This window comes from Dreissena polymorpha, unplaced genomic scaffold, assembly GCF_020536995.1.
Source record: "Dreissena polymorpha isolate Duluth1 unplaced genomic scaffold, UMN_Dpol_1.0 chrUn003, whole genome shotgun sequence".
In the NCBI taxonomy this organism is placed as follows: Eukaryota; Metazoa; Mollusca; class Bivalvia; order Myida; family Dreissenidae; genus Dreissena; species Dreissena polymorpha.
The window spans coordinates 1315537-1333370 of NW_026273317.1; the positions used below are offsets into that span (position 1 = coordinate 1315537).

General features: G+C 32.9%; 1 protein-coding gene across 1 annotated transcript; it reads left to right on the forward strand.

Annotated features, from left to right (window-relative positions):
- Positions 1-12336: 12336 nt before the first annotated feature.
- LOC127863271 (uncharacterized) lies at positions 12337-15837 on the forward strand. Its single transcript, XM_052402671.1, has 5 exons — positions 12337-12459; positions 13685-13812; positions 14215-14297; positions 14545-14699; positions 15817-15837. The coding sequence occupies exons 1-5, from the start codon at positions 12349-12351 to the stop codon at positions 15835-15837; spliced, it is 498 nt and encodes a 165-aa protein (XP_052258631.1). The 5' UTR covers positions 12337-12348.
- The last annotated feature ends 1997 nt before the right edge of the window (positions 15838-17834 follow it).

Sequence of the window (17834 nt, forward strand, 5' to 3'; positions counted from 1 at the left end):
GCTATAAGGAGATGTAATGCAACTAATTCTTGCTTCAGTTAACTAATAGTATATCCACCGGTTCATTAGCAAACCGCTCGTAATAAACTTTTGCGGCAGTAATCAAAATTTAACTGATAGTTAATTGTGTTTTTCTTACATACACCACAAATAGGTGCTGATAAAGAGTTTATTCATGTGGACATCTATGCTTTTTATGATTGTACGTGTAGTGCAGTGTTTTGTGTATAGAGAATGTTTCATAAGGTAAATGTGTCACCAAGTGGCAAATGTAAAGAAGATATTACTTAGTTAGAGTTCAACATAGTATGCTTGTGCGCCAGTCTTTAAAATGGTCCTTTATCATGCGTTTGGTGTAATTAGACGCCGTGTGTTACTTATCGACGAAGATGTTATAGGATTATATTTATTGACGCTAAACGATGTTATATTTTAAATCCCATGCTTTCAGTCTTAAAACTCTATCAATATGCACGTTTTAAATCGCCATATATATCTGCAAAGTATGGAATTGTATAACATACCTACACGTCTCTTATGAGCGATGAAGAAAAAAATTGAAGCAAATCGTTTTTCTTGATGCTTTATTATAAGATAGCCTTTCATGTACAAGTGACCAATGTCCAATGCCACACAGAGCTCAATAAATATACATTATAAGATTTCAGTCCAATCAGATTGCAAATTGTAGACATTTCTATGTTATATATAAAGCGCGCATTCAATTATGTTGAACAGTCAGCAATCAAATTAATGTTGCTCATTTGAAGTTGTTCAAATTCTGAAAATTGGAATTAGTTTGTTTTTGTCCAGCATGATACTGGGATGAAATAGTATTGTTCATTGCTAAAAAAGTATAACCACAGTTTATTTTATTTGCTAATGTCGTTTTGTTAATGCTATATCTTGTCCGCACACCCCGCAAGTCTGACTAGAATGGACATTCTCAAATCCCGGCTGTTAATCACGGGCGCTATTTCTTTTTTGAGATGCATAATAAATGAGCCAATACTACTTTCAAGGTGACGCTCAGGCCCGGATATTTTGAAAATTAACGGCTAATTTTACATGGTGATTACTTCTAATATGTTTTTCAACACATTTCGCATAATTTATTAAAAATCTGCAAATGAAGTGCGCTTCAGCGATTATAAATGCATCTAAAAATATACAGAAACATACAATCACAACCCACTTGGAAACGCAAGGACCTTTACAAGTTATGGCATGGCAGAATTCGTAAAAGCCAATCAATTTCTTTTGCCTGTTTGACGACCAATTCCCAGCAAATTAAATTGCTGATTACATAAAACGATTGCTTTGAACCTGTACAAGTTAATGCGTCCACAAAAAACATCGGCTTCTAGCCGATATATTAGATAATATTGCATATTGCATTCCAATGAGGTGGCGCTCAGATAAGGAGTTGGCTCCAATGCACTTTTAAAGCTATTTTAACTTGAAATAATTTATGTTATGCTTACTATTATACTTACAGGACTTACATTATGTTTTGTAAGTTGACTACTTCAGCACAGTTGAGTCGCGAGCGTTTTTAATTAGAAAAAGTAGTTTTTTCATAATGTCTTGATGGATTGAAACGTTCGTCTTTGTAAGATAACAACATGTAATATTTATACATACAGAAAAGTTTATCGAAAAAGACCGCGCTATCTTCATTTTTTGGAGTAAATATTGGGAAAAACAGCATATATGAGTTTTATTAAGATTCGTTGAAATTGGCCTTTTAGCAAATTAGGCATTCGGATTAAGGGCCACAAATCATCGTTTCGAGAAGAAGTATTATTTTATATTTATATCGTGAATTATTAAAGTGTATACAAATTTCTGTCAATTAATTAGTTGGAAAATGCTGCAAATTAAGTTATTGGTTTTATTGAGTTTTACACATTTTTAGTATCTATCGTACAATGTGTTTTATTCATGTTGGTGTGTTGATCACTTATATATTTAAAAACTACATCTTATTTATTATATATTGTGTTTATGTTCTGTAAAGATTAGGGCCTTCTTATGTTCGTTGAAAAATAAATGAAACATAACAAATAACATTATCTATCAAATGTATGTGATAATGTCATTGCGGTACGACTGTTAATTTATTCATCCTGCATTGACGCCACCTCCTATCATTAGCGCCATCCCCTAAGCATCGGCTCCATCTGTTTTGGAAAAATGCAAAATTATCTACGACGTCGGCGAGAAACCAATATTTTTGTGCATGCAGCATATAATGTATGTTGTACACAATCGTTTGATGTCGTTAGCGATTTGATTGGGTGGGAATTTCTCGTCACACAGGAAAAACTAATTGAAACGCTCGGAAACCTCCACCATGCCACAATTTATAAAGTTCCTCATGTTTTTAATTGGGTTGAGAATGTATGTTTCTGTACATTTGTGGGTGAATTAATCTTCGCTGAATCGCACTACATTGTCCGCTTTAAAATACAATGCGAACTATGTTGAAAAAAAACTAATCACCTTGTACAATTATTATTGCATAAACTCTATCTATAATGCCCTCTTGCGGGGTGCAGAAATGTTGACAAAATGAGAGCTTGAACGGGAGAAATCGTGTATTAACAATACGATTCACGTGCCGTTCAAGCCCTGTTATGTGTTTTTCATATCCATAATCTGGTCCACGCGCAGTTACTTCCCTTCTCCAGCCTTCGACGACTTTCCAAGCATAAATGGGGAACTGAATAAGCACCAGTTTCTTATGCATGCAGGGATAATGACTATTTCAATCAACCTTTCAAGTTATACCATCTGCACTCTCTTGACAACAGCTTTATTTTATTGGCAACGTCAATGAAGTTAAGGTTATTTACTCAACACTTTCAAAAGACTATGCTGTAAATGTAAGTGTTAATGTACCTTCAACGTTCTTAGCTGTAAATTCCAAAATAATTCCTCATTTCTTACTTTGCGCGGCTGCATTTCAACTTTGCATTAATCCACTGTTAAAACACATTTTAAATCGAAAACTGCCTATCCGAAGGTAAAGCCTCGTCATTTCGGATGATGAACGAATGAGGCATATGTAAAACACAACCTTGAACTGTATTGAAATAATCGAATTATTTTGTCGATGTCGAATGAACAAAACATATTGTTTTCAATGTTATTTAAAATGATTTTGGTATGTGTGATTTTTTTATGCAATAAAAGCGAATATACACATTTTCTCCGACATGATCATCTGCGGGCGCTCTCAAAATCCGTTCCTGTCCTCGAGCTGCGCACTCGGGCAGGAACGGATTTTTCGAGCGCCCGCAGATGATTATGCCCTCGAAAACGTGTATTATCCCTATATCCATGACATGTCAAAACAGTCGGGCCTATGCGCGTGATTAACGGCCGTGCAAATGTATAAAAAACATGTTCATTCAAATCAACCGCTGCATATTAAGAACCATGTAAAACGACGACGGGACTCAAATACCACCAAATACCACCAAACACTCGTGTTTTTATCATTAGACATGCAGTTCAAGATGCATTTTGTTTGGTATGCATCTTCCGTCTGATGTTTGATTTTACAAAATATGTATTGTTCCAAAACTTTCGTGCATATATATGCAATTGAACACCCAATAACATGGGTTTCAACTTCTCCTTGTTATGTTAAAATGAATAGTTCACTCCTGCAAAAGCATGTGTTTCTGTGAGGTATAAATGTAATATGTGTAGGTTTTTATTTTTATGTTTTACTTATTATTGATATAAACACTTACATAAATTATTCAAGTAAATTACTTCAAGTATTTTCTTCAAAATTGGTCCGTTGCATAAGGTATTTACCAAATCGGTTACCGATGCAGTTGCATATAATAATTTAAAGATAAATAAGCTTTGAATTAAACACCAAAATACCTAACGAATATATGTATTGCATGTTTTGATGTGTATTTTTTATGTTTCTTGCCGTGACCATCGCATTATGTTAAAAGCAAATTAATGCGTAAATATCAATTTTTTCATATCATTGGATAATATCTAGATTATCTGTACCGAGTCAGAAGGATCGCTACATGATCCCAATGAAAATAATCTTAGTAATAGAATAGATAAGTGTTACTTTGTAGCTTTACACGAAGTTCCCCAAGCGAGATCACCTGTACCAAGCAACTAATATCGCTAATATTGTTAAAAAATTAAGACGCATTTCGTTCATAATAAATAATTAGTTTTTAAAAGTAAATAACTGTAAGTCATTTATTACATCGATAATATAATTTTTATTAAGTTGTATGAATATAGTATAGGTAAAGTTAACACTAATTTCATAAGTTTTATAAAAATGTTACTGTATTATTTACAAAATTGTAAATGAACGCGGAACTGACTTGCTGTGCGCCACATGTAAATTCGGTATAAATACTACCCTAGTGTATTTGTGGTTACAATCAACTTAGATTGTTGTTTTTTTCTGAACGTGGTATTTAACGCTGCAAAGTAGTTGAATGAATAAATGATAGTTTTGAATGTTTATTTTGACTCATGTTATTTTGTTAAAACATCGTGCGATAATGAAGTACCGGTTTACCTCTAACCAGAGTTGCGTACCAATATCACTAATAGGAATTGACTGTCGAGAGTCATGTCGCTGCCAGTCGTTAGATCCGCAACCATCTTGTACCATGGCAACCCGTTCAGGTCGATCTCGCCATGTTGATCTGCCAAGTATAAGAAGACAACCTTGCAATCTTCGTATTTTAATGCGTGTTTGTTTATCGATATAAATGTACACATGATAAGAAATAGTTTCATAGATTTAAATGTTATATCTAGACCGTGTGTGTACCTTTAATGAAATACTACATATTTAGGACAATTTATTTTGATCTATACAGTCATTTTTGACACGGTAAACGATAGCGTATCATCCGTGTATATATCATCTTGTTGTGAGTTGTTTTCTGAAAATACTTTTCATGCTCAATATCCCTTTGCAAATAATAAGTCCGCGTGTAATACATGCGTCATTGAATTACACATGGAAACTATGAATTACGACGTTCATAAAAAGGATACTCACGTTAATTCTTTTAAGACAATTGCCAAACGCGTTTTTAATTACAAAAACATATATTTAAGATGTTCTACGCGTTTACACGTACATTTTAGCATTTATATTATATAACATAGTTACTTTGGTTGAGCTGGACGGTTCAGCATGTGTCCCTGTACAGTTGAAAGTCGAATTGATTCAGATCACACGTTTTTGTATTGAGCTTGCTTCGCCATAATTGCTTAAATAAGTATTCTTTTTTTCTATATTATTTTATCTTTAAAACGCTTACAAGGAAGATATATCCCGCTAAAACTGCCTCCCTTGAAGTTGGTAAATTGGAAATAAAGTAATGGTGATGTAAAGCTTAACTAGCGTGAATTTATACAAAATTGTAAACAGGTGTCAATGAATTTAGCATTATCTACAAAATGCTTTACAGCCAGATTGATTGAAAAGATAATGGATAGAATTTTCCTAGTAAAACATGTAATTTTATCAAAGACGTTTGTGGGTTTTGAGGGCAATGACACACCTGGACTGACACGTAGCCATTTAGCTGCTCTGAACTTATACATGTACATAGACATTTAACAGCCGACTTGTCACATTGGCAATCGAAGCATTCTAATAGAATCAATCGATTTTTTAAAACAACGTTGATAATATTATTTATGTATACATCTGCATGTATTCTATTGTATTTTGTTATTGTCAACAGCAAATATCCACGATTAAAATACGAAAAATAAAAGGTCTTTGTAACTGCTTATCAAATACTTTTTTTAATGCATGACTGTTTGTGCCTCCTGTTTTGTATGGCAGTGTCATTTAGTTTGTATGAAAAAAAAACTCTATCAAATTGAAAAGACAATTCATGTTTGTGAAGGAAGTACAATAAATAAATACTAATTTAATCTATAGAGAGTGATCATAAAGACATTTAGGTTTGCTAACTGGTGGATGGGTGATACCGCCGTATTTTACCACTTATTTCATTTGAATCGCACGTGATTGAATCAGAATCGATGAGTTATATAATATGGATGAAACCCTAGTGAAAACAGCTTTCCTATCATGAGAATGCAGCAACACTTGGGATAATTAACATGACAAACTCATAAAGATCGATTTTGTTTTGTAAACACCGATAGTTTTAGCGAATTACCATGTGTACCTTATGTTTATCTTTACCCAAGGACACGAATATATGCATCCCGGAAAAGCAAAATTTAGGAAAAAAACAACACAAACCTGCTGGTACAAATAAAGCTGACTCATTTATAATCCTTTCAAAATCACACACCGTTTCAACCGTTATTATTTAAATCAAGCTATCATCGGCTGATAAAATGGACCAGCGTTGTTTGTACCGATGGATGCGTGGGTTTTCTAAACTCGAGCAAAGTCCGTGATCAGTCTATTGTTGGGGGGATGGTTATTTCTGTCTTACATAAAAATGCGTAAACGTTCAAGCCGATACTGATTCTAAGTATATATATATATATATATATATATATATATAATATATATATATATATATATATATATATAGTATATAGAGAGAGAGAGAGAGAGAGAGAGAGAGAGGAAGAGAGATAGAGAGGAGAACGAGAGAGAGAGAAGAGAGAGATTCCAATATATATATATATATTATATATCTATAATATATATCACTATATACTATATATAGATATATATCTATAATATGAGAGCGCAGACGAGAGAGAGAGAGAGAGAGAGAGAGAGAGAGAGTGAGAGGAGAGAGTAGAGAGAGAGAGAGAGAGAGAGAAGAGAGGAAGCGACGAGAGAGAGAGAGAGAGAGGACGAGAGAGCAGAGAGAGAGAGCGAGGAGAGAGAGGAGCGAGAGAGAGAGAGAGAGAGAGCGAGAGAGAAGCTAGAGAGAGCGGCAGAGAGAGAGCGAGAGGAAGAGAGAGGAGAGAGAGAGAACAAGAGACAGAGAGACAGAGAGAGATAGATAGAGCTTACATCTTCCCAACATCCGCGCATAGGTATGACTGGTTCCGAGCATAGATCTATCATGGCTCTACCTCCATGGTATGGTGATGGTCGATTACACTACTTTTTTACTTTGGAATTTCACACGTTGTTCATTGAACGTTGTTTAGTTATCTATAAATCATATGTAAAAATTTCAATTATTTATTAAATGAAACGGATTTGAACAAAATAAGAAAAAAAGTAACAAAATGAAAATACTTTCAAATGTTTTACGTGTTATGCTTTGTACACCGTTCAACCCTAAGTTTAATTAACTAAGTTTAATAAACACTACGAAGGAAATAAGACCTATCACATCTCTGTCACTATTAAACATCATATGCTTGATTTAACTTTTATGCACCTATAATATAATTAAGAGCATTATATATATAATTCTTTTCTTTTCCGTCGATGGTATCCTACCAATTAAAAGTTACATTATGTAGAAAATAAAACATTTTCGTATAAAATTAATACAGAAGACAGATAGGACATATATATGGATTGATTTTTGAGAATGAGTGTCTACCGTTTAACCTAAAGGGGAATCAACACTGCGAGAAGTTTGCAATTTTTATATTTATAATTACTGTGTGACATGAGTTATTGGTTTAATTATATAGCAATCTGAGCACGATATTGACATGAGAAAATAATATTATTTAATTGAACTCAAAGTTCATCTTATGTGATATGAGCGTGTTGTAAAGTTTATATCGATAAAATCGCAATAATTAAAACATGTTAGCTTCTTTAGATTATCGTTGCTCACAAGGGAATTATTTTCTGTATTTCGTATTTTGTGTAGAAATTGCATTTAATGTTTTTAGTTTAACTCTTTAAAATATGTTTAAAATCATAATTATACAAATACCAGAACAAAACACGATACTCGTTGACAGCAATAATAATCATACCAACACGACCGGAAGAAATAGTTTATATTAACAACAATCATGCTATGGTCGCTCGTCATTAGATAATGTGTGGTTGATTATATTAACTGGAAAAACGTATAGTTTGCATAACAGTAATAATTCAATATTTCTGTATTATACTACGACACATTTTCTAGTATGCTTGAGCTCATTGCGCATAGGAATGTGTGTGTGTCATTCTGTAAAAAAGCTTTGAATGTATAAACATAGCAAAACTTAGCGTGACCTTACTCTGTCAAAATGATTGCAGTGTCTCGGCAAACCCACACAAATACTTCATGTATGTGGTAAACATTATGCGTAACACCCGTGTTATTATCAGGGAAGAATTATAAAACAATGTTGTAAACATTATAATGTAACCCAATGTTATTACCGGTGTTTACGACTCTATTTTGAGAGAGTAGCTAAACACTGTAAACAGATAGCACATTCTTGAACGAAAACTGGGTCAATAAGAAAATATCGCCGATAAAACGGATAAATATACGCGTTTTTCGTGAGTTTGATAAACAAAATATTGACGGTACTTCGTATTCGTTCACATTCAGTCAACGGCTGTTATATACGTCCATGAAAACTCAGAAATACTCGGATAGTTTATTTTCCTGTCTTTTCCTGTCTGACCCTTGCATACATATTTGCGTTGTCTTAATCGTATTTTAATAATATATAAACTAGAAACATGTCCTTATGACTGGGATGGCCGTACGTTCAGCTTATTCCTGAAAACACCACTTATATATCTCAGAAACCAAAGTTAAATAAGGAGGTAATCTAGATCACACGCTGGTGAACTTGTTTGTAAAGTTTTAGTCTTCAGCAACAATTACTGAGATACGAAAGACACAATTTGAAATAGGATATTTTTCCCTTAATGCGAACGTTATAACGCCGGTTAAATATTCTTACCTAAACATAAATGTGAGCAACTGCACATGCTTATAAATATTTGCGTACAGTTTTAGCTCTATATAGCATTACGTTGTCATTTATGGGCATACTACGTGACAATATAATTATTTGTTTAAAAGGGGATCACAACAACAGTATTGACAAAAATATCCCAAGCAAAATATAGAATATAGATGTCTGTAAAGTTTCAGCCGTCTATCAAAAACACTGTTTGAGTCGCCGGAAACTTATGTTTTTCTTATAAAAAACAGCCGTAACTACATTTGTGTCGAATCAAAATGCAAACCAAAATATTGAGGTGTATACTTTCACATGCTGATTACTATTTTTTTTTCTCAAGAGGCACTAAATTGTAAGGTACATTTGACTCAATTAAAACGTATATATTGTGCTGAAACGGGACTATAACTTCGCTTATGCATAAGATCTCAACCAACAAATGGATATGCGCATATATCGCGATTTTCAATTTGCATTTTTCTACTGTAATTGAGCTCTAAAATAGGTGCAATAATAATTTCATACATCTCCTATTGTTCTACTTGTATCTTGTGCTTATGATTATTTGATATATTTTATACTTATGTTCGTTTTGTGCTTATGATTATTTGTGATATTTTGTACTTATGTACGTTTTGTGCTTATGATTATTTGTGATATTTTGTAACTATGTAGATTTTGTGCATTTGCTTTTTGTGATATTTTGTACTCATTTACATTTTGTGCATTTGCTTTTTGTGATATTTTGTACTTATGTACATTTTGTGAATATGATTATTTCTGATATTTTTACTTATATACATTTTGTGCATATGATTATTTCTGATATTTTGTACTTATGTACAGTTTGTGCATATGATTATTTCTGATATTTTGTACTTATGTACATTTCGTGCCTCCACACTCTCTGTCTTATCAACAACGTGCTTAAAAATGATGACCTCCCTTAAGTAATCATCAACCTGTTTGTTACTTTTGGTGCATTCCGAGCGTGGCTGTTTATGCATTTTCTATGCGAAACTCTGCATACTGTAAAGGGCACACAGCAAACCCGCGTATGATTTGAAAGCTGTGCCATTAGCTAAAACACGACGATAATCTACAACTCATGTTTCCCACGTTTAACGAGGCATGTAATTATAATCCAATCAAAGCAAAATGATCAGCTCATGGTTATAATTAGGCATAACATATGAGCATTTTAACAGTGGGATAAATAGAATAATAGATTAGTGTTGATTATAGATCAGGTTTATCCTGCTCGGCACGAAAACGAAAAAGCACTCGCCAAGGCTCGTGCTTGTTGTTATCTAAGCCTTGCAGGATAAACCTGATCTGTAATCAACACTAACCTATTATTCTCTATTTCCACTCTACCTAAATGATATAACTCGGCTGTACATAAAACCTTTTTTAATTTGATATCTCGAGTGTGTATTATTAGCATTTTATTATTAAGACAAGCTGAATAAAAACCTTTAAATGATTTGAAGAATATATTTGAAGAAAAAGCAATTTTTATTCTTTTAACCGCTGCAGTTTCTACAGCCTCTGAACGCATGCACTAGCAAAAAGTAGATACGCTATTGAATATTACCCCTTGCAGAAAATTGTTTTCTTTTAAGACTTAGTATTACAGCGTATGTTGCGTATGATCAGCTCAGAATATTGCTGATTTTCTGGTAGTTTGTTCCGTGGTATGCCGGGTCATGTCCATGTGAATATACATAACGTTACATATCTTTATTTACTAAATAATTCACAATCAATTTTTTTTTGGATTTATTAAGACACGCATTTAACTTAACTTATAACCACAAGAAACATTTAAAAAATAACGTTAACGATGATTCTAGCACATATCATTTAAACGTCACAAGTTAACACAATTTGTGCAAACTGATTGGATGACGATTACTGTTTTTAAGAAGACCTTTAACCTGACCTTTAACCTTACTGTGGAAAACTATCTCATTTAGTTTCAGCTGTATTAAAGTATTAGTTGTGCATTGTTCCGGTTGATCTGTTTTTGGTTGTTTACTTAAAATTGCGTTTACAAGTACACACATGTCGTTTCAAGCATGATTTGTACAAAACATGTGCAGTTGCGTACTAGTATTCTCAATACAAAAGTAAATTAAGATTGTAAATAGGCAAACTTTTGCTTAAAATTGTTTAATACACCACTTTTCTTTGAACAATAAGTTTTATTGGTCATGGTGACATGTATTTACGATTGTACTAACACATTTAATCGTATCAACCTCTTTAATATAGTTAAAAAATTAAGATCATACACCTTTAAGTGAAAATAGTCAAACTCAATCCAAAAACACATAACGAAAGAACGGCATATGTATATTTGTGCGTAAACTTTTGATGCGAAATCTCCACAGCACCATGATAAAAGTTTTAGTTTACACTGCGATGTAGGCTTAGTTTGGGAGGTTGTCATATGTTGATACCAAACACAATCTTCTTTAAACACATTGTTTATATAAATAAATCGATTCTGATTGCTCGATTTCGAAAATGATATCGAAAAGAATAATCAAGCCTTACGACAGCAATATTTATTGTGGAAAGCTTTCTGGATTTGTTTAAACTAATTGTAGCAAATTTACGATCTCAAATTACAATTCGTTGACATTTGTTTATTTAACTTTATTGTAAAGTGATATTTTTCTCATTCGATGTTCATAAAAACTTATTCAGCTTTGCTTGAATTATTGCCAGAATTAGACCAAAGTACTTTCTCCTATTGTTTCTGGAGAATCATCTTTTCATGTTATTTACTGCAACATTTAAATGCATTTTACAAACAAGTTTGTATAAGCAAGAGTTTTTGTCTATGAATGTCTTTTGTTAGTTGCATACATGATTATTTGGTGTTTTGTGGTTCGATTTTCATTCCAAAAACATTTTATAATGTGTAGGTTTGTTGTATTGCGTGTACACAGCGCAAAGACTAGGTTCAATGGACTGCTTAATTATGGTACATTTGTCATCATTTTGATCGGATTACGATTTTCGAATTAGTAATTACCTGATAGTTTGGCGGCATGTGTTACCTTTACAACTTTGGGTCCATATTAATAATATAAACCGAACGTTATAACGTTTCATTTGGCGAAGTAGCATTTTACAGAGGTCTTCACTATTTACTGTAAGTTTTACGCATAATCATTATATATATAAGATAAAGCAATGCTTTATACGGACCTAGTATTCTTAAACTTAATTTAAAGTTATTGAGAAAATGCAACGTTTTTATAGAAATATATACAATATGTATACTTCTTCACACAAATTAATATATGGGTTCGTTAAATCTTTGGAGTTATGTATATATTAGTAGTGTATATGTAATTTTAAGACCGGTTTGAAACAAACACACAAATATATGGATCTCAGTTTTAGAAACCGTTTCAGAGCCGGAAAATACGCAATATGTATCATTTAATGATCGTTGTGTGGTCATTACTGGGCATATCGGTGGCATTGCCAATATGTAACGAGTTTGCCACGACGAAGGTGGACATAAGTGAGTTTCAAACTTATGTAAGTACCCTTGGTTATTACTGTAGCATTCTCTGGATGTGCTCGTTATCTAAAGAGTCGACCGTTTAAGATAATTGACAAATTTATTGAGGTTAAAGTACTGTCCATATATTCGTTGACATTGAATATACGGTATATTTTAAAAGGGGTTAACGGCCCTGTCAGACGACAAGTATTCAATGCAAGATAACATGACTTACGTTTGTATGGATAAAAATTATAATGTTTTTAAAAGTTTGACAGCTTATGAAATGTTTTACCTTCAGTACATTTTCTTCGATTGTATTGAATTAACACGATTTACTCCAGATGTATCAAACGCTTTCACTATGAAGAAACTATACAATTATGAATAACCAAATCGTTATTAACCGACCGGTTTACTTGCGTTGTTTTGTATATTTGTCAATAACGTTTACATTACAAATGTTAACGTAAAAAATCCCAAATGATTTCTGACAATACATTTCTGCAATGGGCACTACGCATCGCAAGATTATACTTATTTCGCCTTGTTTTTCAATTAAGCTTAAGAGAAACTCTCTGAACGTTAGTAGTGTGTTAGCTTACCATGCCGCGAAAGCAAATGTATGCTTTTCATCCTGTAAACTGTTGTTGTTTTTTTCAACGTTTTATTGAAGTAGGCAATGTTAGTGTCGTATATAACGTGTATCAAATTATTGTTTCTGTTAATGTTGTATTGACGTTTAGTGATCATCATAGTACCGTATTTGTACATAATTATTTAAGATAAAACTTTAGAAAGCATTACAATTGCATGTACTCCACCTTTAAGTTAATCAACATATTTTGATAGTCATTCAATCCAAAATCACCTTTGCCACACAATACGTGCACACGTAATTTATCTGGCACATGAGTGTTCAATGTTACATAATTTGTCGAGACACAAAGAGATTAAATTCTATTGCATGAGCACAATTTACATAGTATAATAGCAACTCGCGCTAGTTAACTACATTGCATAAATACACAATTTTCCGTAATCGTATCAAAAGAAGTACTACGCGAAGCTAACGCTTTTTCAAATAGTGAAACTAAATAAGCACACAGTTCAGTTTTCTACATGAAATAAGTAAGTCAAGGTTCGCGTTTTTGAAGTCACGTTGTTTTCTATTACATTGAGTTTCCCGATGGAGACACATGTTTTTTTACATTGTTTTAAGGTTGCCAGTGGAGACATGCTATTTACATTTGTTTTAAGGTTGCCAGTGGGGAATGGCTTGGTGTCTGGTCTGTGGAGATCGGATCTTCCTCAAATTTCGGAAAAACCCACAACAAATGGTACAAGTCCCCCCGCGGTCCCACGTACCGGCGTGATACCGTTACCTTGTAAGTATAACATCTCGCCTTACCCCTCATGTATGTAAGAATGTAGAATTTGGATATATATTAATCCAATCTGACTGTTTTTAAAGAGGCAATATAATTTTTCACGAAAAAAATTCCAAAAGTTAACATGTATTGCGGCACCCAAAACGTATTTCAGTCAGAACACTATCAATCTGATTATCATGAAAACAATTGTAACTATCAACGCAGCAGCACGCATAAATGGCATTGTTAACGCATTATTCATTAAATCGGATTGACTAGTTTGCTGTAAAAATGAGATTTTAATTATAAATGTGAACATATATAACAAGATTAATTTATTCAATGGGCATATTTTAAGAAATAGTACTTTCACGCGGGTGTTGTTATTTTCCCCTTATTATGTTTTTTATTGCTCAGCAACCAGAATAACAAATCATGTGATTCAAGATCATTCCACTACGATCTTCTTGAAAATGCGTGCGGTGTCAGTCTTCATCAAGGTTAGTACAGCAACATTGTCAAATTCGTAAACAAACGAGTCAACATTTGACGTCAGACTGTATGCTTATCATACTTCGAGAAAACAGTATTTACATAACAGGTATATAATACTTTAATGTTTGTTTCTCCTTTTTGTTTTCAACCGAATCGTCTCATTGTTTTTTTCGACCAGTCGATCCAACATACATTTTGCACTACTTGTTATTTATCGCGCATATTCATGCATATATAAATATGTTTTTGCAGTAAATGGGACGCGTATTGAGCAATTCTTTAGCCAGAATATTTCCAAATACTTCTGGTGGTATATCTGCATATCTCCAGACAGTGACGGTGGCTGTAATCAGGGCTTTTTTGACCTGCAAATCAGAGACTTGCGCAGTGCGTACGACTTTGGTATTGTATGTTGCATCATGATGTATTATGGTAGATGATTTTATAAGAAATGGAAAAACAATGACACATTGGGGATTGAGCTTTTTTCAAAATCAACGTGTAACCAAAAACTCTCATTTTATTATCTAAGATATGCAGACACATTTTTGTACAAATGTAAGACACATTTAAACAACTGCTTTGTTTGTGTTGGTAACATATAATCGTTAGGAAAAGTCTTCCCAATATCGTGATATAGAAGTTACGCACCGGCTACATAACCCAAGGATCATAGTTTCCATTCACTTTACTTACTAATGAGCCATTCACATACGACCTAAAAGCAAGTTTTTATGTACTACGAGTAATGCGCAAAACACTCACACGACCCAGGTTCCTCTTTAAAGTCCGCTAATATTATACGTTATCTAGATTAATTTCTGAAAGTTCTTTATACTAAAAAAAACACACAAAATGATATCATTCGTTTCACATAATTGATTATTTCAATAATTACAGATGCTGTTACATATGATATAATGTGTGAGTTTAACTGCGGGATTTGGTTCCCCTTCTTCTCCCAAACTCACATTCGTTTAGTTGGTTGTCCATAATCTTGAACGTAGTTTAGTAAACGGGCCGATCCAAAATAATACTGCTGACTCAACACGACATAAGCATCACTTCAAACCACATGACCGCGGGTTGTATTCTTTACCCGGCCACAACCTAGCATGAGCATGAAATTATTTTAACTACGCCAAAACAATATCCCTCCGCCGTTGGCGGGTATAAAAAGAACGTGTCAGTTACTTGCAAAAGTTTTCAAACTGAAATGACCTCACATTAAGGACAAATAATATAATTATCGATTAGATTTATCTAACGTCTACTCAGTACATCATGTAATTCCATGTGTTTTTTCATTTGTATTTTTTAAACCTATTACAATTCATATCGTTACATCTTGGGTTTTATTTAGTAAACAATTACAAAACTCTTGTCGTCCCAGTTTTGTTGGGATAAAGAAAGTGTCTTCTCGATAGCGTGATATTAACCAAAACATAAGTACAATTGCAAACAAATCGATTAACAAGCTCATGGTATTCTTGTTAAAAGTTCCTTTACGATTTCTGCTTTCAGAAAAGACCACAGATGACATAGACTTAAATGGACTACCGCTGCATTTTATTGCTGGCGATCTGTATAACTTAATGGGCAAGCTATTTGCAATGCCCGACGTTCAATACGTATGGACTGGTCAAGGTGAGTGACTATTTGTAAATGTGACATTATGAAAACCTTGCCTGTAACAAAATAGTTTTTTAATATGCGTTTGCTGTTCAATTGAGTAAGAATACACATATTATTTGATACGCACATCAATAATGATCGGAAATGCTTTATTCCCGATTCTTAGAAGACTTTGGTCTGGTTGCTAGCGAATGAGTATCAATATGTTTGCACTGTCCGACGACTAACTTTCTACAAAGTACATTCACAAATTGCACGTGTAATTATTTGGAAATTATTTCGTTTGATGCGCAATATCGAGTAATCCAAAACCATATCAAAGCCATATGGCTCATTAACAAATGCTTGTTTTCCTAAATTGCCCGTGGAATACAAACACCGTGTCCTGTTAGAATCGGCATCAATTAAAAAGCACTAACATAATAAAAAATATTAGACGTAAGCGTAACAAATTTACGGATGAAAATGATATGCCTATTTTTTAGCTATTTTAAATATATATTTCCTATTTAAAATTGAAAATAAATAGTTTATGAAATTAGATTTCATAATTCATATAAAAACAAGAGCTACATGCTCACGACGTTTAAATATATTTAAAATGAGTTCGAATGACCGACGAACCGTACTTAGTTGGATTTTGAAAGTGCATACTTGCAGCAAGTGCACCCTCTTTCTTTTTCAGAATGTTTCTTCAAGGGTACGTAGGTGCGATGGATAATCCAAGATCGAAATGTTACTTTACTTATGCTGCAAATAAGACAACAAATACGCATATACATGCGAATTGTGTTGATAATCCAACCTCAGTTGCATTTTAATAATTTAAAGTCTTTGTTAAATTAACATTTACACAAGTTTGCCTGCATCATCCGAATGAAATTCTATGTTCAGCGTTCTGGATAGTTGTGCCAAATAAATACACAGACACATATATATATATATATATATATATATATATATATATATATATATATATATATATATATATATATATATATACATAATTTGATTATTATTATTAGTTTAAAATTTTAAGCAGTGTTACAATTTGTTTTGTAAGTAATTGTAAATGGATTCTAAATGCGAAGATATGGCAACAATTGACAGTATTTTAAGCAAATATGTAAATATGTAAGCATAGGTTTATCACGTATACTGATTTCGTCTTCATTCCATGATTTGCTATTTGCTTTGTTTCCCCTATAGTCATAGCGTTAAAATACTTTATTGATACCGTCTTATGCAGTTTCAAACATCTTTGGAAATTAAACTTGTTTCAAATGTGAATTATCACAACAAATGAAAAAAAGGTATACATGTATATTCATATTACACAGAAATGCACTTAAGATTAAGAACCTTTAAGAAACAATGGGAAGGGAATTGCACTAATTCACGTTCCCGAAAGGAGAATTCATCATCATTTAATTATATAACACAGACATGACCATGATATTTTATCCGTTATGCTTGACAAACTTTTTTTAAGACGTAGGAACATGTTTCTTTTGAAGGATCATTCGCCTCTTTGTCCTAGCAATGGAACATCAAGTTATTACCTTCAAGACGAACTACCATCAATATTATGTATTGATCCAATTATAACCAAGACAATTGGTGGTTATATTTAAGGGCTTGTCAGTTACTTTCACACGATTTAGAGTAATATTTAAATATCAAAATAGTTTGTATCTATATAAGTACAACTCAACACAACTATTCAATCAAAATTATGTAACTAACCATGTATTTATAAGTTATTAAAGGTATGTAATAAATAGCTTATTAAGACAATGTTCTCTCTCGCGAGTGTATTTTTCTAATAAACGGTATACATACATTTAGATTGTGCAGCAGCGTGGGGCAAATTTTCTAAAATACATATGTTCTTAAAGGCGATAAAG